At 51.0% G+C, this 27,693-nt stretch overlaps 2 protein-coding genes across 2 annotated transcripts; one reads left to right on the forward strand and one right to left on the reverse strand.

Annotated features, from left to right (window-relative positions):
* Positions 1 to 651: 651 nt before the first annotated feature.
* Positions 652 to 5,139, reverse strand: Znf526 (zinc finger protein 526). The gene is made up of 3 exons (XM_047529120.1): positions 5,044 to 5,139; positions 3,081 to 3,180; positions 652 to 2,989 (listed from the first exon to the last, which is right to left on the reverse strand). Exon 3 carries the CDS (start codon positions 2,970 to 2,972, stop codon positions 948 to 950), a length of 2,025 nt encoding a protein of 674 aa, XP_047385076.1. The 5' UTR covers positions 2,973 to 2,989; positions 3,081 to 3,180; positions 5,044 to 5,139; the 3' UTR covers positions 652 to 947.
* A 121-nt stretch (positions 5,140 to 5,260) lies between these two features.
* On the forward strand, positions 5,261 to 23,555 carry Dedd2 (death effector domain containing 2). Its single transcript, XM_047527052.1, has 6 exons — positions 5,261 to 5,479; positions 6,800 to 6,940; positions 7,552 to 7,918; positions 9,311 to 9,433; positions 13,399 to 13,539; positions 22,341 to 23,555. Exons 3-6 carry the CDS (start codon positions 7,591 to 7,593, stop codon positions 22,730 to 22,732), a joined length of 984 nt encoding a protein of 327 aa, XP_047383008.1. The 5' UTR covers positions 5,261 to 5,479; positions 6,800 to 6,940; positions 7,552 to 7,590; the 3' UTR covers positions 22,733 to 23,555.
* The last annotated feature ends 4,138 nt before the right edge of the window (positions 23,556 to 27,693 follow it).

A 27,693-nucleotide genomic window follows, 5' to 3' on the forward strand; every position in this document is an offset into this window, starting at 1 on the left:
ATGGTTCAGTTACGTTGTTGTGAATAATTGGACAGTCTCCATATATACCAAGAATTCACTCTTGCAGTGCCATCTGCCTGGAATGTTCGTTTCCTCTTCTATTGAAAGATTCCTACTTTTTCTTCAAGGACTACTTCTTCTAAGAAGTCTCTCACTTTTGATCTCTCATGGAGGTTCTCTACTCTGAGATACTACTGTCCCTGCACATCCCAATGTTCCATCACAGCCCAGGGAATTCTAAGGCCTAATTTATGTCTGGCCGTCAGTACTGCCCAGCACATGGAAAGGAGGCCTTAGGAGACAGGCTGAATGAACCAATGAGGCACACTACAGAGCAAGCTGTCTGTACTCAGATTCCTCCGACCAGACCAAGCATGCCTCCTGAGGGGAGAGCAATGTCTGACTCATTGCTGGGTCCCCTGCAGCACTCAGTCTGAGCTGAGTACCCAGGTACCTAAAGATTCCCTTCTACATTGTCAAAATTGAGATGAAGTAAGCCCAGAGAAGTCAAGTATTTTCCACCAGGCAGAACCAAGACCTGGGTGCCTAAAGTCCAGGGAAGGCTAAGGGTGAGGATTGGAAGAGGTATGTGAGTGCCCAGCACAGACTTGGCACACAGTTGGTGCTCAGTAAAGGTTACCTGATATTGCTGGACACCAGCATGATGCAGTGCAAAGAACCTTGCAAACCCCATTTTGCAACATAGCAGGGTGACCTGGGAGAAATCAGCACATCTTAGAGCTTCAGCTTCCCCTCAGGTAGAGAAAGGGTGACAAAAGAAATCTGGCAGGACTGTTCTGAGGAGTCAGTGGGTAGAAGAGGCCAGGTGGAGCCCGGAACATATTTAAGTGCCAGACTGGCTTGTCAGAGGGGTGGTCCTCTTCTCCCCAGAGATACCCATGCTCATTGTTGCAAGCAAACCCCTTTATTGCTGCATTCTGGCTGTGTCACACAAAGGCTGTGTCCAACTGTAACAGCCCACTTGCTTCACTGGCTCCCAGTGCAGCTTGGCACAGCTGCAGTGTGTCCTCAAGTGCCAGTGGCTGGGATGTCTCAATGATGGCGATGGTCTCCCCAAGCTCTGTGCACATAATAGTCTGCTGAGGCTCAGGGGCTGGGGGGAGGGTGGGAGATGGTGATCTGGGAGGCTGCAGTGACATAGACCGGGCTCGGGCATGCACCCGCTGATGCAGCCGCAGGCCTGCCATGGCACGGAACCAGCGGCCGCAGGTTCCACAGTAATAGGGGCTCTTATTGTAGAGACCAGTGATGGGGAGACGGGGGGCACGAGCAAAGGCAACTGGCCGCAAGTGCAGCCGCCGGTGCTGCTGTAGGTTGGAGCTCTGTGTAAAGCGCTTGCCACAGTCCAGGCACTGGTAAGGACGCACACCAGTATGGGTCAGCTGATGGCGGCTGAGGTTGGCCAAAGAAGCAAATGTTTTGCCACACGAGTGGCACTGGAAGGGCCTCTCACCTGTGTGCGTCCGTAAGTGGTTGCGCACGTGGACCAGCTTCTTAAAGCCCTTGCCACAAACCCCACAGCGGTGCCGCCTTTCAGGAGGCCCGTGGACAGCACGCCGGTGCCGGGAGAGCCGGGAGGCTGAGGCAAAAGACTTGGAGCACTGTGGGCAGGGCAGCTGGGCAGGTGGGGCAGGGGCTGGGGGTGGGGGTGGGGGTTGGGGTGTGGGCTCAGCTGGAGCTGGGGAGGCTGTTGCTGCAGTGGTGGGGGCCCCGCTTTTCCCAGCATGAGTGCGCCGGTGGTAGAGGAACTTAGTCATGTTGCTGAACGTCTTGCCACAGCGACAGCGATGCAATGGGTTGGCAGTGTGGGCCCGCCGGTGGGCCACCAATGTGAGCTCCGTGCCAAAGCCACGGCCACAGTCCACACAGAGGTAGCGGGCTTCCCCACGGTGCAGCCGCAGGTGCTGCTCGAGTGAAGCTGCCTTCTTGAAGACCTTGGAGCAGGTTGTACACTCGTGTGTGCCACCCACGTGGGCCCGCCCGTGAGCCAGCAGCCGGTTTGCCGAGCTGAAGCTCCGCTGACATTGGCTGCAGTGAAAGGGGTAGGTGGCTGATGCTGGGCCACGAGATGCTCGCCGGTGTTGCCGGCGAGCCCCTGAGGAGGTACAGTGTTGGGGACAATCTCCACAGCCCTGGGCTTGGCTAACTGTGGTCTTGTCACCTATAGCATCATCAGCAACCTCTGTGGCTGCTTCCTCCTCATCCTCTGTCTCTTCATCATCATCATCTTCATCCTCTTCCCCTTCTTCCTCCTCCTCTAGGCCATTTTGCTCTTCTTTCTCCAGGGAGTCAAAGTGAGTGCCCTGATGCTCCAAGAACTCCTCAGGAGTGGCACAGAGGGTGGAACACTCAGGACACTCATAGGGCTCCATCTTGACTTCAGGGGGCAGTGGAGGTGGAGGCAGTGGTGTTGGGGCATGCAAAGGATATGGCACTAGTGGCTCAGCTGTTGTAGCAGGAAGGTGCTGGGCCTTGCGATGAGCCACCCACAGTTCAGGTGAGGGGAAGAGTTCCTGGCAGTCCCCACACTGGTACTGGATCTGGCTTGCAGACTCCCGGAGGTGGGCATCCTGGTGTGCTAAGAGCTCGTTGGGGGAAAGGATAAGCTGGCTGCATTCACCACACTGGAAAGGTCCCTCCTCAGTGCCTGGCATCAACTCTGGCTCCAGGACAGTGTCCTGTGTGGTCAGCGCCTCCTCCTCTAACACAGCAGGCACATGTTGCTCCTGGTGTGAGAGGACTTCCTCCAGTGTGTTATAGAGGCTGCCACACTCAGAGCACATGAACTGGTGGTGCTGGAAGAAGAGGGATGAGGCAAGGGCCTCCCCAGATGTCATTTCATTCACTTCTGTTGCCATCTCGGCCATCTCCCCTGATATAGGTGTTGACATCTCCATTGCCCCTGATGACTGTGTTGGTATTTCAGCAACCTCAGCCACCACCTCTGCCATTGTGGAAAAGGCAGTGCCTGGAGAAAGAGAGTTAGGAGCCAGTGACATACTGGGAATCAAGGGGAGGGGAGACTTCTCAGGAATTCCCTTGCTCATCCCATTACTCACCAGCCTCTATTAATCAACAAGTCTTAATCCAATGTTTATGCCTCAGTCTTTGGTGATTCTGTGACTCCGAAGCCTCCTGCAGTCCAAAGCAGCCTGGTATCTGCAGGAGAAAGACAGCACTCAGTCTGGTCTCTGATGTTGCGCTCCTCTTCCAGAGGCCTAGTGCCACCCTTGCTTAGAACACACCACATCTTCTCTGGCCTCTCAGCCTTTGCTTGTGCAGTTTCCTCTTTGTGCAATACCTTTCCTCCTCCTCTTACATATGCACAGCAAGATATAGCAAAGTGTTTATAAGAGCATGGGCCCAGGAACCAGACTGCCCTTGGCTTGAAATCTGAGCTCCACTGCTTACTTCCTCTCTGTGAGATTTTCCTTACCTGTAAAATGGGGCTAAAAGTAGTACTGACCACAAAGTCCCTGGTACTTGATAAAGGTTAGCTAGAATGATTGAGTTCTCCAGAAAAGTTGTTTTTGGACTCTTAAGTTTCTGAGGCTGCTATTTCCTCTGCTAAGGAAGTTTCTCATTCTCTTGTCCAGCACATTCCTACTCCACAACTCCTTTGTAAAGGTTCCACTGACATTTTTTCATTCTCAGGATGGTGGCCACTCTTGCCTACTCTGGATTCCCTTGGTATCCTGTGCTGCCTCTATCAGAGCAAATATGAACTTGGGATAGCATCTGAGTTCCTCACAGGAGAGAGCACTTGTAGGCAGTGTAGGTCTGATTCACTGGGGGTAGGGGTGGGAAGTCACCAACAAAGTCACTGACCAGGAACAGGGACTTTAACTTTCAAACTTGCCTCTATGTGTTCCATCTCCTTTTCTCCAGGCCCCTTTACACAGCAGGGGCTCATAGTCCATTCAGCTAGTAACTCCCCCCTCCCAGGCCTAGGAGCTAATCTCCTGAATATAATCTCCACTTTTTAAATCTCTTCTTCATCTCATCAGTTCATACTAGTGAGGAGGTGGAGTTTGGCTTATAGTTCTCACATGTAAAAGTTGCTCATGGTAAGTTCCCAGAGGGCAGGGATTTTAGCCTGTTCATCATTGAGGTATTTCCAGTGCTAAGAACAATGCCCAGCAAACAGTAGGCACACGGTAGATATTTAATGCATCAATAGCCTCCCCAAAGGAAGTGAAGTCCTGGGAGTTTAACCATCTCTATGCGTATTTCACTTTTACAAGACTATCATTCTACCATCAATTCCCATAATACATATCCCCAAACAGGGTCATTCAGTTGGTGCTCAATAAATGCTCCCTGAACAAATGATTCAGTAAATGCCCAAGAGCTAAACTTTCCATATCTACCTATTCCATATCCCTAATTTTTGAGTTGCCAGGGTCCTGTACACAACAGCCATTTCATAAAGGATCTTCCTGGAAACAGTCAACCTGGGAGTGCAGAGTTCCAGTTTTCCTTGTTTACAACCCCACTCAGAGTACTCTCTTAGAGCTAGGCCCAGGGCCTGCTACAAGGCTCATATAAAGTAGGCATCCAATAAATGTCTCTCTAGAAGGTGGCCCAGGGGACCTGAAATTTGCACTTTCCTTATCTTCATTCCTTTTTCCTATTCTTGGATTGCAAACTACTGGGGTGAGGAATGGAGGCTTTAGGAACAGTAGATCCATAAATCCTTCCAGGAAAGAATCCACCGGGGGCCTGAAAGTTCAACTTTTCTGTTACACAACATTTCTCTCCTACCGGACTCATCTAGGCAGGCTAACTCCCTGTGAGGCGTGTGGGCATGAGAGCGAGCTCAAGAGTAGGGTCCTGCACCCTGCAGGGGCTCCACCAACGCCTCCAGGGAACACAGGAAAGAGCGCTCTCCTTCAACCCTGTTCTGCTCCCGCCCTAGCGCAGGCCCCAAGGCTCTTCCACCCCTCGTGTCCCCTTCGTTCTCCCACCACCCTCTCCATATGCCCAGCGCTCTCTTCCCCGCCCACCCCGCGGCGCCCTCACCCATCTCTCTTGTCTCCAGTAGCCCCTGCCGCTCTTGACACAGACCCTCGGCTCCAGGCGTGTGGGACCCCTCACTATCCACACCTCCCATTGGGCGGCGCCCTTACCCGTGGTAGCCAATCAGAGTCGGCAGCGCGGGGCACGCGCTCTTGCGCCTGCGTATTGTCGTTCAGGCGGGGCTCGGCGAGTTTCTCCACGCACACATCTGGCACTGTGGGTGGGGCCCGGGGCGAAGAGAAGCGCCTGCGCAGTTTTCCGTGGCCGCTCCTTTTCTGCTGAGAATTTGAAAAGTTCAGTGGAGAGAAGTGAGCACTCTTAAAGAACGAGGTCCCGTAGAGTGAACTGGGCAGCGGGCGACCTCGACAGTGGTGTCATTTCACAGCTGAAGAGTGATCATCTCTGAGAGAACAGCTTTGGAACCAGACACACTCTGGAGGTACTTCCCCTCTGTGGGCCTCAGTTTTGCTCATATGTAAGATGGGCTTGAGTCATATCCACGCCAAAAGCTGTTAAAGGAATTGGATGATATCACACTCATAAAAGTGCCCAGCACAGGACCTGAATCACCGTGGGTGCTCACTATAAGCTGTTTAACACGGACATAATCCTTTTCAGTTTGTGAATTTGCTTTTCTTTACCCCTCTACCTTGGTTTTCTTTAATGATAGTGTAGGACACTTAGTGTGTATAAAGTCCAGGACCATGCATCTGTAGGGGACCATTGCCATTATCTGTTTCATAGGTGGGGAAACAGGTACAGAGAAAGAAAGGGATTCTTCCTAGGTTATCGCTGCAGCACAAGCAGAGCCATTGCTGAGCCAGTGCCAGGCAGGACCCTTGTTTCCTGCCTCCCAAGGGGAGATAATCTCGGGGGTGGGAACCGGTCGGGGAAGGAGACCTGTTTCAGACACGTGCTGGCCCTGACCTTGAGTCACCTAAGTAGGGGCGGGGTGGCAACCACGCCCAAGGCCCAGCGGCAGGGGACGCGCAGATACCACATCCTCCACGCCAACTTCCCCTACAAACCTGCTTTAGTTGGTGCAGGTTGGGGAAGGGGAATCTGGATGGCTTCGTGACCTGGGAAGGCAGAGACGGAAGGAGTGGAGGGACCATTCCTACCCTGAGTGGTGTGTGTGTGTAGTCGTGACTGAGTCTCACTGTTTTGGGAAGGGATTTATGATGGACGGCTTTGAGAGGTGCATGTAGGGATGGAAAGATTTATTGAGATTTTGAAGGAGGTACCATGACTTTAAGAACCCTGGTCTCCATGGTGGGGGAGGTATTTAAAGATGAAGGGGGGATTCTGGATGAGGAATTTTCCAGTCGGGATCAAGGGACAGCACAGTTGAGATGTAGGCCCTTGGTTGCCATTAGGAGTGGGTACAGTCTAATGGAAGGAATGTCCATGTCACGATTATAAGAGGCCTGGGTACTACTCGGAAATGGGACGGTCGCAATTGTAGTCCTATGCTCTAGGCAGCTGAGGGTCTAGTAGTGTGCGCGTCTGGGTCGTGATCAGGAAGGGGCTGTAGCCTATAATATCAGTAGTTCCAACAGGTCGTGACGTGGGGCAACAGGGACTCGGCTGCTTAAGTCAAGGACGGGAAGTAGGGAGCCTGCAACCGTGCGTCTGATGTAGCCAGGCTCTCGCCCTGCGCAAGCGCGGCACAACCGAGCCAGGAAGCTTCTGTTGGGGACAAGTCAGGTGGTCTGGGAGGGGTGGGGCTTGATGGTTTCTTTCTGCGCTTGCGCTTAAGGGGCGTGGCGGTCGCACCTGCGCGAGTTGGGGGAAGGAGGAGGAGCGAGGTGACGCAGGCGTAATAATAGAGAAGGTGCCAGAAAGATCCAAAACAAGTGGCTGCGGCCGTCGCCCTGGAGTCGTCGGACGCCGGAATCCGGTGAGGATCCAGAGAGGCCTAAGGGCGATTGATGGCGGGTAGAAGAAAGCACTTGGGCGCTGGGGAGAGGGCGGAACGGCCCTTAAAAGGGCCAGAGGTCGGGTTCGGACAGTATCACCTGTCTGGAGCGAAAGACTGCTTTAGTCGCTCCCACTTGTAGGGTGCAGAGGGTCACTTTCGGACGGTACCTGTTGGGTGGAGTGGTGGGGCTAATTGAATGGTACCACTGGATAGAGCCAAGGACCACAACCGGATATTTACTATCCAAAGTCACAGTGCAGTAGACAAGGTGCCCTGGAATGGGCCTCGAGGCTTGTTGGGGCCTAATTACTTTGGTCGGTGGGGAGGCTATTTGGAACATACCACTTGGGGAGGGGCGTTTGGGCTTGGCTGGCCTGACTGATCTTAGGACCACCGGGGTCTGGCGTCTCGATCTGTTACTAGGGTACCTCGGGAGATACCACTTCCTAACATGGGAGGGGGCGGCTGAGACTGTTGGGGGCCGCCCTGTCCGGCCGGCCCGGGAACGGGTGGGGGGACAGGCACGGACCGGTGTCAAGTCCAGGCCGCCGTGTCGCTGACCACAATGTCTTCCCCGCGGTGGGTTTTAGGCCCTGGTTCTGAGCTTGTTCTGCATCCCTCCCCCGGGAATGGCGCTGTCCGGGTCGACCCTGGCCCCGAGCTGGGAGGAGGACGAATGCTTGGACTACTATGGCATGCTGTCCCTTCACCGTATGTTCGAGGTGGTGGGCGGGCAGCTGACCGAGTGCGAACTGGAGCTTTTGGCCTTTCTGCTGGATGAGGCCCCCGGCGCCGCCGGAGGCCTGGCCCGCGCCCGCAGCGGCCTGGAACTACTACTGGAGCTGGAGCGCCGCGGACAGTGCGACGAGAGCAACCTGCGGCTGCTGGGCCAACTCCTGCGCGTGCTGGCCCGACACGACCTACTGCCGCACCTGGCGCGCAAGCGGCGCCGGCCAGGTAAGGTTGAATGGGAAGGTGCCAGACTTCCGGTGGGGGGAGGACCTTGCTCCTGCTGGGCTGGGCCTGGTGTGGCGCCCCGACATGAAGAGTACTGCATCAGACTGTGTCCCATTCCACACCCGCACCTCCCAGAGTATCAATGAGAAACAACATGAGGGAGGCATGGCTTAGGGGGGGAGTGAGCTTGTGAATTTTGGGCACGTCAGTAATGATTACTACAACTGTTTATGAAGGGCAAACCAGGTAAAGTGGTAATCTCTTCATATTAACTGTCACCTTATATCCTCCCAGTAATCCCAGAGGAAGTTCTGCTACTGTCCCCACTGTACTGGAGACAATAGGTTCAGAAAAGTTAAGCAGCTTGCCACATATTAGAACTGAATTCTGTGTTCTGGGCACAGAGGATATAAGGTGATGGGGCAAAGGTGTTTATACCATGAAGTTTACATGGGGAAATCAGACACGAAAATGAGCAAGTGATGAATCTTAGATACATTTATAGATTAAAACAAGGGAATGGGATAGCCTTAGATTAGGTGACTGGTGAGCATTTTTTTGAGAAGATGAACTGAGACTATACTGCCAGCCAAGCACAGATCTCAGGGCAGAAAATCCCAGACAGAGAGAAAGGCAAATATCCAAGCCTTGAGATGGCAAGAGGTTGGCATCATCAGAGACTAGTGGCAGAAGTGGAGAGGTCATGCAAGCAGGGATGGAGAGGTAAGCAAGAAGACATGTGCATCCCAAAGGGGCCAGTATATGGCATAGCTAAGAAGTGTGGGAGCCAGAATTCAGACCTGGCTGATCTTCTTCAGAGTTGTGGTCCTTGGGAGAAAAGGAGAACAGTTCTGAGCAAGTGAGTTGCTAGGAGCATTTCAGGCTGCCAGGAGTCCTATGCATGAATAGGCTGTTGGGCCCTTGGCTGGGTTATTGGAGGTGCGGTGACTGAGTAGGGAAGTGGGGATTATGGACTTTTTTGACCCAGAGTAAGCCTGTGAGATTTGGATCACAGGAGAAAGGCACCTCTAGGGAAGGACTGACGGTACCTTTTTTTTTTTTTTTAATAAATATGAAGGTCAGGCTCTAGAAAAGATGATTTGGGGAACCTGCAGAGTTCTGCTTGCTTTTTGGGATTGTCATTGAGGGGCAAGGGACCATTGCAGGGCTGCATGACAGTTGGAGCTACTATAGATGTAGGTTGGGCAGCCTTGGAAGGTGATGAGTCCTTTGTCTCAGGAGGCTTCTGAATGACTTCTGGGCAGGAGGAGTTTGAGAAGGAGTGGGTGTTTGGGTCTGAACTCTGGCCCAGGAGTTTTTCCGGGGGTGGGAGTTGGGGCTGGACCTGGGAAGTGCAGAAGACTATGAATGTTTATTTCTGTCCTACCCCAGTGTCCCCAGAGCGCTACAGCTATGGCACCTCCAGCTCTTCTTCAAAAAGGACAGAGGGCAACTGCCGGCGCCGTCGGCAGTCGAGCAGTTCTTCAGATTCTCAGCAGGGCCAGTGGGACACAGGTGAGTCCTCTGGGTGGGCATGGTGGCAGTGTCCCTTTCTTCCTTCTGAACTTTGATAAACCTTCCTCAACCTAGCTGTGGCCTGAGGGGTGGTTCTGGCTTGTTTTTGAAGTGTGTATGTTTATTATTGCTACAGGAAGGAGCTTGTGTCCTGAAGCTACATATGGAGTCATTTCACATTTTAAATGGGCTCATATTGTGGGTGTCATTCTGTACCTGTCTGTCGTAGTTGAATGTGATTGAGATGTGTTAACGTTCAGTGCCTCCAACTGGTTTACTTACCTTGCCCAAATTTATTTATTCAATTGAACCTCTCCCTCCCCATTTTTTTATTATGTAAAATTTTAAACGTGCAGAAAAGTCAAAAGATTAGTACAGAGAACACCATCATTTAGATTCAGTGGTAATATTTTGGCCCCCCCACTTAATGTGTATATATACACAGTTCTGAGTTTGCTGTCATACTCTTTGAAGGTAAATTACATCGGTAGGTTTCCTCTGAAGTCAGCAGGCATCACAATAAGCATACTGGCCTGAAGACCATTATTGTAACTCAGAAAATAATTACTAATTCTCAGATATCCTAATGGTTCATTTCCAAATCCATTAAGATCATCTCAGCTTCCAGGATCCAGTCATGATTGAGTTGTTATGTGTGTGTGTGCAGTTGTTAGGGCTTTTTAATTTCTAACTATAGAATAGAAACTTTCTATCCAAACTTTTCTTTTTGGTGGTACTGCGGATGGAACCCAGGGTCTGGCACATGCTAGGCAAGTGTTCTACCCCTGAACGACATCCCCAGCTTTTTTAAAAATTGGTGCTAGGGATGAAGCCAGGGCCTCATTCATGAGTACTTCCTCCACCTCTCAGGCACATCCTCAGCCCAACTTTTTCTTTTCTGACTCGTCAGCCCTACCAGGCTGATTGTTTTGTAGAATGTTTGTTTCTGGATTTGTGTGATTATTTCTTGATGTTATCATTTAACTTTTTCCTCTATTCCCTATATTTTCTGTGAAGTTGATATTAGGTCTGGAGACTTAGTTAGATCCAGGTTACATTTTGGCATGGATTCTCCACGGCTGATGCTGTCTCCTTTGTATTGGACCACATTATGGGGCATGTAAGGCCTGGTTGTCCCTTTGTGAGTGGGGAAATTTGATCACTTGTTTAAGGTGATGGCTTCAGAATTTGTTGTAAAGCAACATTTCTTTTCTTTTATTTTAAAGTTAAATAATCTGTGGGATGGTAATTTGGCACACTTGATATTTCCCCAGCAGGTTTAGCATTTGTGGGTGTGCCCTGCCTGAAACTAGTTTTCATGTTGGTATTTGTAAAAATGGTGATTTTTCTAATTTTTTTTTCTCTTTATTAAATGGAATTCTTTCTTAGGTGTTTTGCTTCTGCCTTCCCTCCCTCCTCTTTCTCAAGAATCAGTAGGGTGTTGTCCACTTACTTACTTTGTTATAGTCAGTCACTCTTCCCAAGATTCCAATTGGTAGCCTCTTTTTGCCATGTTTCCATCATTCTTTGCGTGTTTCCTGCTTTGTGGCTCTGCAAGATAGCCTGGACTCACCTTGAATGTTTCTTTCCCTGGCCCTAGAATTGGCTATTTTTCAAAGAGCTTGGTTTCTTGTGGGGGTGGGGTGGAGGGGTGGGGAGGGTACTCAGGATTGGACCCAGGGCCTGACATGTACTAGGCAAGTACTCTGCCGTGTGCTACTCCTCCAGCCCTTTTAAAATTTTATTTTCAGACAGGGTCTCCTTAAGTTGCCCAGGTTGTCCTCAAACTTGTCATCCTCCTGCCTTGGCCTCTTACTAGCAGTGTAGGTATGCACCACTTGGGAGGCTGTGGCAGGAGGATTGTAAGTTTGAGGCCAGCCTGAGCAATTTATGGAGACCCTTTCTTTTCTTTATTTTATTTATTTTTTTATTTGGTGTTGAGGATTGAACCCACAGCCTCACACATGCCAGGTGAGCACTCTACCACTGAGCCACAATCCCAGCACCTTATTTATTTTTATGTGGTGCTGAGGATCAAACCCAGTGTCACACATGTGCCAGACAACTGCTCTACCACTGAGTCCCAGCCCCACCCCTGGAGACCCTTTCTTAAAAATAAAAAGGGCTGGGAATGTAGGTCAGTGGTAGTGTGCTTGCCTAGCATTCATGAAGCCCTGGGTTCAATTCCTAATACCACAAACATAAATAAAAAAAAAAGAGGACTGGGAATATAGCTCTGTTGGTAGAGTGCTTGCCTTGCAAGCACAAGGCCCTGGGTTCAATCCCCAGTACCACAAAAAAAAAAAAAAAAGAAAAGTTCCCATTAATATTTCTGAATTTGAAGTTAACATTACAGGGAGTTTTTAATATGGAAAATGTTGACTTTTAACACACTTTAGATATAGATTTATTTTATTTTACAATAATAAAGTAGCATCAAAATTATAAAGTCAATATCATTATTGACTTTATTTCCTGAATGAAATGTAAGATTTGTTTGCATGTGCCTATAATCCCAGCAATTTAGGAGACTGAGGCAGGAGGATTGAAAGCTTGAGGTCAGCCTCAGTAATTTCTTGAGGCCCTGAGCAATTTAGCAAGACCCTATTTCAAAATAAAAATGACTGGGGATGTATGTGACTTAGTGGTAATGCATCCCTGGGTTTAATCCTCAGTCCTGGGGGTGGGGCTTTGCTTGTGATTCTTTTTGTTCTTTGATCATTTCCCACAGAGAGTTTGCATTCAGAGTGTTCTTCCTAGCTTCCTGGAATTTCTTTTCCTCTGAGTGTTCATATGTTACCAATGATGTATACAGTTAGATTCATTTGTTTCTGTATGTGTTTAATTTTATAGGTTGTTACTTCTTGTTTTCTTTTAAGTTTTTGAGTATGTAAGACAGTTACTGACTAAAAGGAAAAACTAAAGTGTGTTTTTAAAAAGTATCCTTAGAGGTGTCATTTCTAGCCAGGTGGGGTGGTGCATGCCGGTAATCCCAGCCACTCCAGAGGCTGAAGCAGGAGGGAGTACCTTGAGTTCAATTCCAAATATTAAAAAAAAAAAAAAAAAAAAAAAAAAAGTCATGTCTATCCTTGCCCTCCTGCAAGTGGTTCATAGCCAATTTCATTTATTTTCAATGTGTTCTTCCAGTGCTTCACCTTGCAAAAAGTAACACACATAATTTATGGGTTTTTTTGGGGGGATGGGTACTAGGGATTTAATTCAGCAGTGCTTTACCACTGGATTATATCTCCCAGATCTTTGTAATTTTTATTTTGAGACCAGAGCCTTGCTAAGTTGCTGAGGCTGGCTTTGTACTTATAATTCTACTATCTCAGCCTCCCGAGTTGCTGGGATTGCCGGTGTGTGCCACCACACCTGGCTACCTTCCAAATTGTATTTTAGATAAAATTAAAACTCTTGTTAAATTTTTATTTTAAGCCCTTTTTAAATTTCATTTTAAGACAGGGTCTTGCAAGTTGCCCAGGCTGTCCTCAAACTTCCTCCTGCCTCAGCCTCCAAGTCACTGGGATTACAGGTGTGAGCCTGCCCAGCTTATTTCCTCTACTTTCTTTTGCAAAATTGGACATTTATTTTGCCCCTTGCTTTATTCCCTCAACAGTCTATCCTAGAAGCCATTCTTTTTCTTGTCAGACACTAGCGTCGTTTTCATGTTTGTGTGATTACGAACGTTGCCTGGTATCTATTGGCATGCCTGGTCCCCTGGTGTGAGTACACTGGGGCTTCTCTAGAGTCGGACCTGGCAGGGCTTGCGGGACGTGGGTGTGCCTCTCTGCCCTTCCAGATGATGGTAGGTGGTACTTCTGTCTTCTGGACAGGGTCACTTCTAGAGGGGCTCCTTCAAGAGCTCATAGTACCCATAGTGACCTTGAGCTCCTCCTGGGCACCCACTTTGGCACCCTGCCTGTCATCCTGGTCCTCAGCAGCTGCCCCTCTGTCGTCCTCAGGCTCCCCACCAACCAAACGGCAGCGTCGGAGTCGGGGCCGGCCCAGTGGTGGTGCCAGGCGGCGGCGGAGAGGGGGCCCAGCCACCCCCCAGCAGCAGCAGGAGCCAACCAGGTCCACATCAGAAGGCAAAGTGACCTGTGGTAGGTGCCTGTGGTAGGTGCATGTTCAGTGCCCAGAGCAGGGTGTAGAGTTGGAGGGTAGGACAGACAGGCATTTGTTGGGAGCATGACACACCTGGCAGGTGGGCAGCAGCCCAGCCACTGTTCAACAGTGTAATTTTTGCTTTCTCTGTTGCCATCTTGCTTGTCTATATCCTGCTTGTAGTTGAGAGCACATCATTTGCCACCTTCTCAAGGAAGCCTTCCATGACAACCCTCTGCCTCAGTTTCATTTGTTTGTTCAGCAAACATCTGTAGGGGCTACCTTTTTAACAGTCATCTCTTGTTCAGTGGTGGATATTGCAGAGATAGTAAAACAAGGACCCCAGGCCATGCTGCCTGAGTCACAAATTGGCCTCAACACTTAAAACCAAGCTTTCTGACCTTGGGTAGGTGCCTGAATCTCTCGGGGTGAGATTGAACATTTATGATAAAACAAGGCTGCTAATGGTCCTGGTTGGAGTTACGGGAAAAGTGCTTGGCCCAGGGCACGTGATGTATGAAGTTGCTTTTAGTCTTGCTGTCGCTGGACATCAGGCAGGACTGCAGTAGGGCAGTCCTCGCACAGCTGATCTTAACAGGTGACAGACCAAAACTTTAGAGGATGATAGGTGCCATGAGGAGAAAGTGAGGAACAGGTCCGGAAGAACCCAGGCAGGCCACGGGGCAAAGGGGAGTTTGGATTTTTGTCTTTGATTCTAGGGCTCAAAGGGTGTTAAGCAAGGGCGTAACGTGACCTGATGCCTGTTTTTTTTTCAAGGCACTTCTAACTCCATCTGGAAATTGAGTGAGGGAGTTACAGTTTGTACAGAGCTTAGAGTAGTGCTGGGCTTCTAGAACACTCTGTTGGGAGCCTGTCTAGTGCATCGAGTAACGCAGAAGCTGTGAAATGAGTGGACAGACTGTGCAGTCCCTCGAGGAGGAGGGCAGAGGTCTGGCCTGGGGTAGTCAGGTTGGAGAGGGTGGGAAGGGGTGGGCCAAGGAATCAAGGGAATATTTTAGACATATAGGGCATTACTACAGACAGGGTGGGTGAGATGTTGGGGAGGGTGCTGCTGTGGAGACTCGCATGACTTGCCCATGAGAAATTTGCCTGGTCCTGTGGGGAGGACGTCGCCATGGACCATCTCTGCCCTTCTCTCTGGTACTCCCTTCTTTTAGTTGGGAAAGCCCAAGGACGAAAGGGGATCACATATGATTTCCAAGCTACGTTCCCAGGCTGCAGGGGAGACAGATGAGGGAACGTGGCAGCCAGGCTGATGGTGGTGCCATGAGGAGTGTGAGTACAGGGTGCTGGGGTGTGCAGGGGATCCCTCTGACCAGCCCCAGGACAAGGTTAGGGACGCTAGAAGAGGAGCTGGGAAGGGCACTCCTGGCAGTGACCCTTAAGTACACAGTGTCCACAGCAGGACGTAGACAGGGTGAGTCTTGGGAGAAAGATTTGTGAATGGGAGCAGGGGAAAGGAGGTAGGTGGGAGGCTCTGGAAGGTTAGACTTTATTCTGAGAGTGGTGGGAACCCTGGAAGGGTCCATTTGCTAACTCCTTCACCTGGTTTTTATTATTGAATACGATCTCTATGCCAAGCACTGGCCTAGGCTTTGAGGCGGAGAAGTTTCTAGCTTTGAGGAGTTTACCAGATAGTGGGCCAGACAGATAACTCGCAAATACATCAGCATATCATGTAATGTCAGCTGGTGGTGACTGCTCTGGAAAGTCATACAGCCAGGGAGGGGATTAAGAGCCATACATGCTGTTGGGCCTGAGAAGCACCCCTGCGCAGGGCCTGGGACCAAATGATGTGAGGAGGGAGCCCCAGGCATCCTCGAAGCAGGGAGCGGCAGAAGGAGCAGCAGGTGCACAAGAGAAAGGATTAGGGCGAAGAGACTGATGTGGAAGCTTGAAGTCGGGAAGTTTGGAAGAGCCGGTGGCATGCTTAGGCCAGGGCTGGAGTGGAAGTAGATATGGGGCAGCTGTTCAAGCATAAGGGATCTCACCCTGTCCCATGAAGGACATACACTTGCTCCTCCTACTGCCCAGGGTGGCCTTCCAGGCAAGTGGGTGTCAAACCTACTTCATAGATGAGGCTGCAGATACCTGTGCTGGATGCTGGCAGGAAGAGAGCAACAGAGCCAGCCCTGTGTCCTCACATAGCTCCTGGCTTAAGGGGGTGACTGCCTGGTGGTGACTCTCCCCCAAGTCAGATGGTAATTACCAGAGCAACCAGGCTGGCTGGGTGGATGAGGGAGTCACTGCCTTGGGGAGTACAGGAGCAGGCCAGGCCAGGCTTCAGGTCTCTTCCCTGAGGCCAGGAGGATATTAACCAGGGTGTGGTTGGATCTTGCCAGGGATGGGCACACAGGGTTGATTGCTGACTCACCAGGCAGGGTGGGGCTGGATTGAGGCTCTCCCCATGTGGGCCCCAGTTTCCCCTGAAAAGTTGGGATGCCTTACCTTTAAAGAGGCCACAAGGGCCAGTGCTACAGGTGGAAGGAAGCCCCTCCTGACCTAATTGAAGAAGAGGCTTACCATTCTTGTTCCTTCAATCGTGCCACTTGTGGGGGTTGACAGCTGTCAGCTGCTTCTGTTGAGGACTAGAACTAGACTAAACTCCTAATGTCTGAGTGTGTGAGAAGGGTACTTGGGGATCCTAGGCTTCATAATAAGACCTCTGATCTTTCTCACCTCAGACCCATCCTGTTACTTGCCTGACCTTGAATTCTCAAGTAGCCATTGAGGGAGCCGGTAATGCATCCCTTTTGCAAAGAAGGAAACAGGCCAAGGGAAAGGAAGTCACTAGTCTGAGTGGCAGCGACAGAGCTAGGCTGAAGCTAGGATTTATTAATTTGTTTATTCTGCATGTATTTATAGAGGACTTAATACGTGCTAGGCACAGTGGAGCTGGGAGGCCTCTGCCTTCACTGAGATGTGTTCTGGTAGGAGGAGAAACCCAAGTTAGATGTCAGGAAGTGTTCCTCAGAGAGGGGACAGTAGGAACAGAGGCCTAAGTGGAAGTGTGCTTGTGGTAGTCAAGGGGTCGCAAGGAAGCTGGCAAGACTGAGACTGGGGCCACGGGGAAACTTTTGGAAGATGGGGACAGGAGAGGTAACCAGGGCGGATCTTTGCTTGCCCCACCCCAACTTTTTTTGTAGAAAATATTCCGAAGCAAGTCAGCTGGTGTAACAACCCCAGGACCTTGTCACCAAGCTTTGGCAGTTGTCAACTGTGGCTGATACCTCACGAGCCTTGTTGTTTTGGAGTCACTTTTGGTTGTCTTTATATTTTATGGGCAGATGTTCTACTGTGTATCTCAAAAACAGAACAATTCCTTAAAATATTATCATACCAAAAAATTTAGTAATGATAATTCCTATGTGTCACATATCTCAATAGTACTTAAATTTCTAATCAGCTCATAAATGTGGATTCTTTTGAAGTCTCTCCAAATCTCTAGGATCCCCTGCCATTCCTCTTTGCCCTCTTGCATCATTTGTGGAGAGCATTTGTCTTGCCATATTTCCTGAGACTGGATTTGGTTGATTGGATCCTGAGGTAGGGCTGATTTAACACTGTCGATTGTCCTGGGAATAGGCAGTTGGGTCTGAAGAGGCTTGCTCAGATTCTGGTTTGATGTTTTGAGTCCCAGGCTCACTTTTAGGCAGTGGTGTGTTCTGTTAGGAAGCAGGCAGTGGCTGCTTCTGTTTCTCTGAAGTTGCCAGCAGCTTCTCATTATCTCAGTTCATTAGTTCAGTAGATGAACTTTACATTTGATATATTTCTCTAGAAGAAGCCAGAGCGAGACAGGTGTGGAGCCAGGAGGTTGGGGAGGGGATCCCAATGTTCAGAAGCATGTAGTGCTGGCCCTCGTGTGGTGGCAGCAGCGGTGGTAGGGTGTTTCCATGGAAGCTTGCTGACTGCCTTTTTCCACCAGTGCTGTGGGAATACAGGTCCTCTTTGTTCCCATCCCACCCTTTCAGGAACTCTTGAGAGAAAAGACCCAAGTGCGGTTCATCTTGGAGCTCCCAAACACGTACCTAGCCCTGGATAGCGCCCTTGATCACCTTGGTGCCCCACTATGAAGCCCCTCCCACTTCTGCATTCCATTCTGCTCCAGAAGAGAGATCCTGGAGCCAGGTGGGGGAAGAGGGTGCAGGGGCCCATCTGGGAAATGGGCAGAGAGTGCGAGCAACTCTCCACTCTAGGAAGGTAGATCCCCCTAGATGTACTGGGGCAGGAGCATTACCCACTGCTGCCAACTTGGAAATAGTTCAGCCAGCCCCCAGCCCAGGTCACATAGATGCTCATCCTGCCTCGCCCCTCACTGCCACACCTGGACCAGTCCATCCACTTTTCCCCACATCCTTCGCTTCCATCCTGGACAGTCATCAGAGGCCATGGCCCTGTTGCTGCCAACTGCCACTTCCCACAGAATGACTGGAGTCGTGTCCAAGTCAGGCAGTGCCATCCTTCCTTCATCTCAGGCCTGGGCTTGGAGCTGTGTTTTGCAACTGTGTTATTTGCACTATAGCCCCTGAGAACTGGTGCTGGGGTGAGCCTTGTTTTATGGAGGAAGCCCACGGAAGCACAGAGAGGTGTGGTCATTTCCAGAAGCTCCAGAAACATGGTATTCTGCTCGTGAGTGAGACCAGACCTCTGACCCTGCTCTCTCTACTCTTCTACCATGTTCTGGCTACACTGGCCCCTAGGCCTGAGAACCTCCCAAGTTAATTTTCCTCCCTGATTTACACAAGTGTCTCTCTTCCTGCCAAGAAAGCCATTCATTCTTTCCTTTTCTCCTGGCTAAAACTCCATAAAAAATTTACTTCAGGTGTCATTTCCTAGAGAGGAACTCTCTGATCTTGTCTAAATTATAACTCGTTCTGTATCATTCTTTCCCTGTCCTCAGGATGTCTTGATTATGCATCTTGTATATGCTTCTGTGAGAGGCAGTGAACAGGATGGGGTAGTTAAGAACTGGGCTCTGAGCCACGTACCTTGGATGGCATTCTGGCCTCAGGCAGGTGACTCAGCCTCTATGCCTCAGTATCCCTAGATGCAAAAAGAAAATAACAACAGCATCACCTCATAAGGTCCTGGGATGATCAGAGGGTGAGAGGATGTGCAGCCCATAATAGATGTCACAGAGTGGCACCTGTTGTTTTGGTGCAGAGTCCAGGAAAGGTGGTATGTAAAATACGTGATTCAGGGCTGGACTGGGGTGGAGTGGTCACCCCTGGAATGTGTTCTCCTCTTCCAGGGGGAGCCTCCGCCTACTCCCTCCTTGTGCCATGGTCCCATTTTCCACATCAGCCCGCTGCACTGTGTTCTTGTGAAGGATTTCTTCGTGTGTCAGTAGGGATAGTGAAAGTGCCCAGATGATTAGGTAGGCCAAGCTAGGGAGAAGCCAAGGGCAGGGCCTGGCACTTGGAGAGTGCTCCCCCCAGCACATCTCTTTGTCCCACTTGCAGCAGGTCCTCATGTTACCCTTGTGTGTCTGGTACTCGGTAAATACTTTTTATTTATTTATTTATTTTTTGGTACCGGGGATTGAACTCGGGATACTCAACCCCTGAGCCACATCCCTAGCTCTTCTTTGTATTTTATTTAGAGACAGGGTCTCACTGAGTTGCTTAGCTCCTTGCTTTTGCTGAGGCTGGCTTTGAACTTGCCTCCTCCCGCCTCAGCCTCCCGAGCTCTGGGATTACAGGAGTGTGCTACTGCACCCAGCCAGTAAATATCTTTTGAGTGAGAGCTTGAGCGAGAGCTCATGAGCCTGCCCTGGCCTTGTCCTCCATTTGTTCCCTTGTGGCAGGCACTCTGCATGAATAGGTTTCCACATGGGGCCCTTAACACCCTGGCTGAGAAGGGTGAGCTGGGAGATGATCAGCTGGGTAGGAAAAAAGGAGTCCCTGAAACCTAGCCTTGGTGAGTGAGTGGGGGTATTGGGGGCAGAGGAGGAGGGGATAGACCATTCTGTGAAGGAGTGAGGCGTGGGAGAATGTAGCAGTGAGGGAGTTGATGAAGGAGGAGGTGGGCTTAGGGACCTAGTCGAGAGAAGTGAGGGTGTGGGCAGGGGCCATGGGGGCAGAGAGGTGGGTATCGACATCGCAGTTCCTGTTTTTGGGGCATTCCTGTGTCATAGGCTAAATCAGGCACTGGCGAGTTGCCTCATTTTATCCTCATGCCTCCACAGTGCAGCAGGGACCTCTTGTTTGTTTATGTTTTTCAGATGGGGAAACTGAGGCTCAGAGAGGTGAGGTCACATACCCAAGGCCCCACAGCTAGAGAATGGCAGAGCTGGGACTCACCTCCAGGTCTGTGGGATTCTGCTAGCTGGTTCTGCCTCTGTTGCTGCCCTGCCCTGTGTGGCCTTGGGCAGGTACTCTTCCTCCCAGCCCCCTGATCCCCACCCACATTGAGGGCATAGCTAGACACTTAACAGAGTCAAAGATGAGGGCCCTTGGGCTTATCTGGTCCTCAGGGTAGAGGGAGATGGGACCAAGAGCCGTGGGGTACCTGGGGACTGGTGCAGGGGAGGCTTCCCTGGGCCTTGAGTGGAGGCGATACAGTTCCCCTGGAGGCAGAAAGAGGAAGGGTTTGGGGTGGGAGGAGGAAGTGGGTGGGGTGAGAAGTTGGGGTGCAGGGTACTTGCTTTCTACTTTTCTGCTGACACTCCTATGAAAAGTGAGCGGAGCACTTGCCAAGAGACTTCCTTTCCCAGGACTTTGCTTTCCTTTCTGTTAGATGGGCTGACAGTAGCCCTTGCCCCACAGGGCTGACCGCTGTATTCCCAGATGTCAGACACTTAGCCTGGCACAGCAGTCGGCAGCCACCATTCTTAGACACCCATGTGCACCAGGCGAGGCACTAGCTTATTCTTTCTGTTCATTGCTGTCTCTTTAATTCTCTTTAACGGCTCTTCACAGCAAGGGATTATGACCTGGTTTAGGCAGGAACCTGTGATCAGAGAGGTTGTGACTTGTCCCAGTTCACACAGCAGTGCCTAAGGTCCTGAGTTGGAATCAGATCCTCCAACTTAGAAACCTGCTCTCTGGGACTGTGGCTGTGGCTCAGTGGTAGAGCTCTTGCCTAGCATGTGTGAGGTACTGTTTGATCCTCAGTACTACATAAAAATAAATAAAATAAAGGTGTTGTGTGTCCATTTACAACTATTTAAAAAAGAAGCCTGCTCTCTGGGCAGAGAAGGTTAAATGCTGTTTGTTGAACACTGTCATTGCCTGGCATGTAACCCTGGGCAAGCTACTTCACTTCTCTTTGCCTCCCTTTCCTCATCTATAAACTGGGGTGCTGATTGGTCCTGTCTCACAGGGTCCTTTGTGGATTAGATGAGATCTTACAGTTCGGGCCTTGGGTGTAGTGCCAGCAGATAGTGCTCTGAGTCAGTGCCTGGGGTCTCCGGGACGCCGCTTGCTGCCTCTGCTGTTCAGCATGCAGCTCGTCTTTGGAGTCACCCCGTGTTGGCAGGGGTTACCAGCCCCACTTCACAGGTGGAGATTCAGACATCCCAAGAGAGGTGATAGGCCCAAGTTCTTGCTTGTAGGGACAGCCTCAAAAATCCTGTGTCCCATACCCTGCCACCTCATCTGGGCAGATGAAGGTAGAATTGTAAGTGACAGAAGTTCAACTCAAACAGGTTTAAGCAAAAAAGAGAATAGGTTATGCTGGCTGTGGGGTACTCACCTGGTAATCCCAGCTACTCAGATACTCTGGAGGTTGAGGTGGGGGAATTGCCAACACCAGTTTGAGGCCAGCCTTGCCAACTTAATGAGACCCTGTCAAAATAGAAAACAAATAAAAAGACTGGAGGTGTAAGTCAGTGGCAGAGCGTTTGCCTAGCATGTACGAGGCCCTGGTTCCATCCCTGGCACCCCCCGCAAAACAACAACAAAAACAAAACAAAAAACAGGAATTGATTGTGGCTGACAATGTAGGCCTGGTGTGCCTGATGATTCTTCTTTGACCATATGAGAAACTCTGGAACCTTTCCCCTGTACCCTTGTGTGGGCTTTGGTCTCCTTTGGCGGCACAGCAGCCCCCAGCAGCTCTAGGCCTACCGCTGTCTTAGTCTTGGACAGAGTGCTTGCCTCCCACTGGGGCCTGCTTAGGCTCCTTGTCTGCCTGGAGCTTGCTGAGAGGGTGCAGATGTGGGTGGCCTGGGACTCTCACTCTGAGGGGTGGTACGAGACTGGTTACCTGAAGGCAGGTCTGTGAGTTCATGCATTGCTTCCTTCACAAACTCACACTAAGTGCCTACTGTGTGCCACAGGGATGGTACCAGTGAACAAAACAGACAGCAGATCCCCTCCTTCAGGGAGCTCTTGTTAGGGGAGACGGATGATGGCTCAGTATTAGTCTGTGGAGTAAGTTAGAAGGTGATAAGCACCTTGGGAAAAAAGAGCTGGTTGGGGCAGTGCCTGGGGAGGTGGGTGGCAGGTGGAGTGTCATAGACCAGTCAGGTGTGCCTCATCGGGAAGGGCATGTTCAAGCAAAGACTGCAGGATTTGTGGGGGTGGGCCTTGTGGAGATCCGGGGAAAGCACCCCTGGCTTGGGGAGAGGCAGGGATCAGCCTGAGAATGCCTGGTGGTTGAGGAGCAGCAAGGACACTAGGTCTGGGAAGGAGCAAAGGGATTTTCGTTATTACTTCACAGCCCTTGGGTGTGGCTTCCGGAAGGGGGCAGGGGGCAGGCCTGTGGGAAGAGGCTGAAAGGAGGAAGGGTGTCAGGATGGTGGGCACCTACTGACAGATCCCTCCTTCCCCTGCAGACATCCGGCTCCGGGTTCGAGCAGAGTACTGTGAGCATGGGCCAGCCTTGGAGCAGGGTGTGGCATCCCGGAGACCCCAGGCACTGGCGCGACAGCTGGACGTGTTTGGGCAGGCCACTGCAGTGCTACGCTCAAGGGACCTGGGCTCTGTGGTGTGTGACATCAAGTTCTCAGAGCTCTCCTATCTGGACGCCTTCTGGGGTGACTATCTGAGTGGCGCCCTGCTACAGGCCCTGCGGGGTGTGTTCCTGACTGAGGCCCTGCGTGAGGCCGTGGGCCGGGAGGCTGTCCGCCTGCTGGTCAGCGTGGACGAGGCCGACTATGAGGCTGGCCGGCGCCGCCTGTTGCTGATGGAGGAGGAGGGGGGACGGCGCCCAACGGAGGCCTCTTGATCTTGGATCTAGCAGGACTGATCCCACCTCTTCCGAGTCTCCGGATCACCTTTCCCCTTGAGAAGATGACCGTCTCTGCCCCTACAGGACTGCCACTCCAGCAGCTCTCAGGACTGCACCGGGACAGCAGGCCCCTTGATAGCCTCTCCTACAGGATGTGGGTTCTGAGGCCTAAACCACTTCTAGCCAAGTTTCCTTCCCAAACTCTCCACCCCCACGTGTGTTCCCTTAGCCTTGGGAGGCTGGGGGCTCAGGCCTACAGACCTCCAAAGGGTGGGGGCATAGCTGCACACTCACCAAAGCCCCCTTGCACATTGTGTCTGTGGCCCCAGGCTGTCTGTGCACATGTGCATGAGTACACAACACACACACACAGCCCCCTCTGAAACCTTCCTGGGCTCCCTGCTCCACATACTTTTTTGGCCTAAGGGCTTCTCTCTCAGGATTTCTGATTTTACTGCCCCTACTTGGGCTTGGGCTTCAGCCACACCAGTGGGTCCTGGAGCTGGGGTGCCCATGGGGCCTGCTCACCTTGCCCACACATCTCCAGCCAGCCAGGGCTCTGCCTGGTGTCCACATACAGACCCAGCTCTCTTCTCTTTCCCCTGCTCCCCAGAGCTCAGCACAGACTTGCACTTGGACCTTACCCAGAGTGTCACGTGTGGGTTTTGCAGCAGCATCAGATCGAGGTTGTCTGTTGTCTTTGGGGTCAGGGCCAGAATCAGTCACCTTCTTGGAAAGGAAAGGCAAACACTTGGGGGCTGATGGGAAGACCTTTTACAAGTGGCACCAATAAAACTGCCCTGGAAGGGGCATAGGTGGGCATCAGGCTCTCTAGGACTATTTCTTGATGTGCTGGGAGAAAGAGTGTCCTGGGCCTGCTGTATGGGCTGGTGGGTGGTCAGGCTGTTGGATCATCTGCCAGCCTCTACCACAGGTTTGACCCACTCCATGGACTTCAGTTTCCTCATCTGTCAAAGAAGGAAATACTGCTTTGGAATCATAAACTCCCTACCTTCTTCACACATGCTTTGTTCCTGTATGCCCTTGTTGGGGGGTTCCCAGGATTTTTAATGAGCGTAGTGAGGTAAGCCAGCTATCCCCAAGGCTGATGGAGCCCTAAGGTTTAGAAACTTAAAAGGACAGGCATCCAGGGGTTCTCTACCCAGAATCTCTCCTTGTGGCTCCTAACCTTCATGCCTGGCCATTCACCTTTTAACCTGGGTCTCTCTTCCTCTTTTTGAGGCCAAACACTTCTTCCTCCTATGTGACTCTAACTGAGGTTGTTGTGGCCTCTGTTCTTCCCCATCACCTGTGGAAAGGGCTCAGGAACTCCTGCTTACACAATACCCAGTTTTTCCTGTGAGGGGAAGGGAACCTGGGATGTGGCAGCAAATGGTCCTAGGGGTGTTGTGTGTCAGACCCTGAGCTGGGCTCTGCTGTGGACCCTGAGGAGCCAATCACCCCTTGCCTAGGCTTGAGAGAGTGGGGCTTTGGGTGGGTCATCCTTAGGGGAAGGGTGGACAGGCATTCACAAGGGCTGCCCTTCGGGGGTTGTGTGCCCCTGACCCCTTGACTTATGTCAATGCACAGGATGGAGTGGCAAGTCTAGGAGTTGAGTCCTGTCCAGGCATCCAGGCTGGTCCAGCCAGCTGTTGTGCAATCAATCTCAAACCCTGCCTGTATAGTCTAGGAGGCCGGGGCGGTGGGGGGGAAGCAAAGTTCTACTGGGTACCCCTTAAGGTCTATTTAATAGTCACACTTGCTCCCACCCTTCCCTCCAGCTGGGGATGGGGTCTCTGGTCAGAGGAGTGTAGGAGTTCTTCCACAACCTTCTAGAATTTGAAGCTTTCCTCTGTTTGAAGGTGGGAGCTGCTGCTTGCTAGAACCCCTTCCAGGATCGCAATTTCTGGGCTTTGTAAAGTCTAGGATGCTCCTTTCCTTCCTATCCTAAGGCTGAACTACTACCCCTCTTTTGAATGACGGGCCCCCTCCCTGGCTGGGCACTCCTGATTCAGTTCCACCCTCCAAGCCCTGCCCCATTCTAGCCCCTCCCACCTCGCCCTTTTCAGCGCCGCTGTTTTAGTATGTGCTTTCAGAAAGGGAGCCTAACCGCCGGACAGAGGAAACCGCGCCGGCGCAGTGCAGCCCAGGAAGTCCGCGATGGCGGGAACTGTGAGGCAAAGCCTCGCGCCTCCAGAACCTTCAGGAGCCCGGGTGCCATGGAGCTCGCATAGGCTTATCAGAGCCCATGGGGCCTCGGGGGTGGGTCCGAGGACAATGTAGGGAGCCCAGAGAGCTTCAGTGAAGAAACAGGATTATGGCCATGAGCGGTGGCTCTCGCCTGTAATCCCTACTGCTCGGGAGGCTGAGGCAGGAGGATTGAGTTCTAAACCAGTCTCAGCAACTTAGCAAGGTCCTAAGCAACTCAGTGAGATTCTGTTTTTAAGTAAAATACAAAATAGGGCTGGGGATGTGGCTCAGTGATTGCCCCTGGGTTCAATCCTTGTTACCTTCCCCCCAAAACAAAACAAAACAGGATTCTGTGGAGCAGGGTGGGCACAGACTGGGACCACGGAAAATAGGGGCATGTGGGGGCTTGGAGGAAGGTGGACCATGGTTCCACAGAGGAGTGGAGCCAAGGGCAGGTCCCTGAGAGATGCTTGTGAGTTCAGAAGAATGGAGAAGGGGCGTTCCAGGTAGACAGGAGTCCTTTGGAAGGCCTCAGGGAATATTCCTGAATGGGAGGTAGAGAGACAGAAGGACAGAGTGACAGGTAAGTGGAAAAGCAGAACCAGCCACTGTCCCCCGCCCCCCAATTTGGCCAGCAACCATCTGCTACCACGTTCCTCTGGGTGGGAAACAGGAATGGGTGAGGAGACATAGACCCTGACAGTGACCGTGGAAGTTAGTGACATGAGGTGTGCCTGGGGCTTGGAGGCAAATGGTCCTGGAGGTGTGGTGAGCCAGGCCCTGATCTGGGCTCTGCTGTGGACCCTGTGGAGACTCCAGCCTGGACACAGCTCTGGTGCTGAGCCAGACAGGGACCCAGCAGGTCACAGCCCAGAGTGGTCGGAGCCATGACTGAGCAGGCAGAAGCTGGAGGAACCCAGAGGACACTGGGTGGAGGGACATCCGGGGGGTTTTCAGGGTTAGGAATCTCCCTGTTCATTTTATGTTGCAAAATCAACACCTCCTACATACATTTTAGTTGTGAAGTATTTTAAAAAGTGCATAGGACTAACTATATATTAATGTATAACAACTGTGTCCCCTACAATAAGAAATACATTCTGAGCACCTCAGGAGTCCCTGCCCACCTTTCTGTCATGGGCTCTTTCCTGGTCACAACTTCCAACTACCCCCTGCAACTGAAAACACCTCCCATGGCTTTTTTTTTTTTTTTTTTTTTTTTTTTTTTTCCTTTTCTTTGTTTGGGAGGGGAATACTGGGGGTTGAACCCAGGTGGTACTTAACCACTGAGCCCATATCCTCAGCCCTTTTTTAGTTTTTATTTTAAGACAGGGCCATACTAAGTTCCTTAGGGTCTTGCTAAGTTGCTGAGGCTGGCCTTGAACTTGTGATCCTCCTGTCTCAGCCTCACAGGTCACTGGGGTTACAGGCTTGTGCCACCAGATTTGGCTTTGAACTATTTTTCAAAAGTGACTGTGCCAGTGTACTCTGACACCAAAACTGAATGAGAGGAACCTTTGCTTCATGCCCTCACCAAAGCATCTGATATTATCAGATACTTTAATTCTGACCATCTGGAGGATGTGTGGTAGCATATCATTGTGATTTGTATTTCTTCTCCTCAATGATTAATTTTTGCTTGTGATATTTTCTTTCTTTCTTTTTTTCTTTGTCAGTGCTGGGGATTGAACCCAGGGCCTTGTGCTTGAAAGACAAGCACTCTGCCAACTGAACTATATCCCCAGCCCAATTTTTGCTCTTTCTCGAATGAGGAACCTGAGGGTCTGCAAGTGGATGGAGTGGCCGAGTTTCCCTCTCCACCCAAAACTGTGTTGTCCTGCTTTGTGATGATCCATCTTTCCAATTATCTAGCCACACAGGCTCTTTCCACCTCATCTCTGGTGACTTTCATCCCATTCCAGCCATCCACTCTCACGATTGAGTCATTACCCACAAGTGCAGCATACTTAGTGGACATTTACTGAGTACACCACATGCCAGGCACTGTGTCAAACATTTTACATGTGTTTATCCTTTGCACCAACCTGTGAGTTTGGTATTGGTATCCTTATTTTGCAGATGAGGATACACATTCAGGTGAAGTCACTTGCCAAAGTGATACATTTAGTAAAGCGGCAGAGCCAAGATTTTATGATCGGACTTTGAGTCCCAAATTAAAAATCCCTGGTCTTGACTACAACCCAGTACCATCTTCCATGCCTTCAAAATCTAGTATTTTGCTCTCTGATCCCAGCACCCGCCTTCCATGTCTGACAGACCCTCTTGGCTATCACACCTGTAGCATCAACTCATAGGGAGTTCCACTCCCTTGATCCCTCTGTGGTCTGCCAGTTTGCCAGACCCCTCCTGGCTTCTCTCCATTCCCTGCCCAGCCAGAACCTTATAGTGAACCATCTGATCTCTCCCACTGACATTCTAATAGTCAGGGTCCCAGCAGGAAATAGAAGGCACCACAGCTGAGATTTTGAAGATAATTTAATGAAGGGACCATTTGCAGAGGTGTGGGCAGGGTTGAGGGAACCAACAAGGGAGGTTAGGCAGCAGGAAGCTGTGGCCACCCTTCGGTCTGAAGGGGCGAGGAAAAGAAAGGGTATTACTGAGTTCTGTGAGAGCCACGGAACACGCCTGAGAATAGCTGGAATTGCGGGAGGGCAGCACACAGCCACTGCCAGAGCCAAGAAACAGAGCTGGGAGTAGAATGCTTTCTTTTTCTACTTTCTAATGCCCTGCTGGTGCCTTTCTTAGGG

The sequence above is a fragment of the Sciurus carolinensis genome, chromosome 16 (genome assembly GCF_902686445.1).
Source record: "Sciurus carolinensis chromosome 16, mSciCar1.2, whole genome shotgun sequence".
NCBI classification, from domain to species: Eukaryota; Metazoa; Chordata; class Mammalia; order Rodentia; family Sciuridae; genus Sciurus; species Sciurus carolinensis.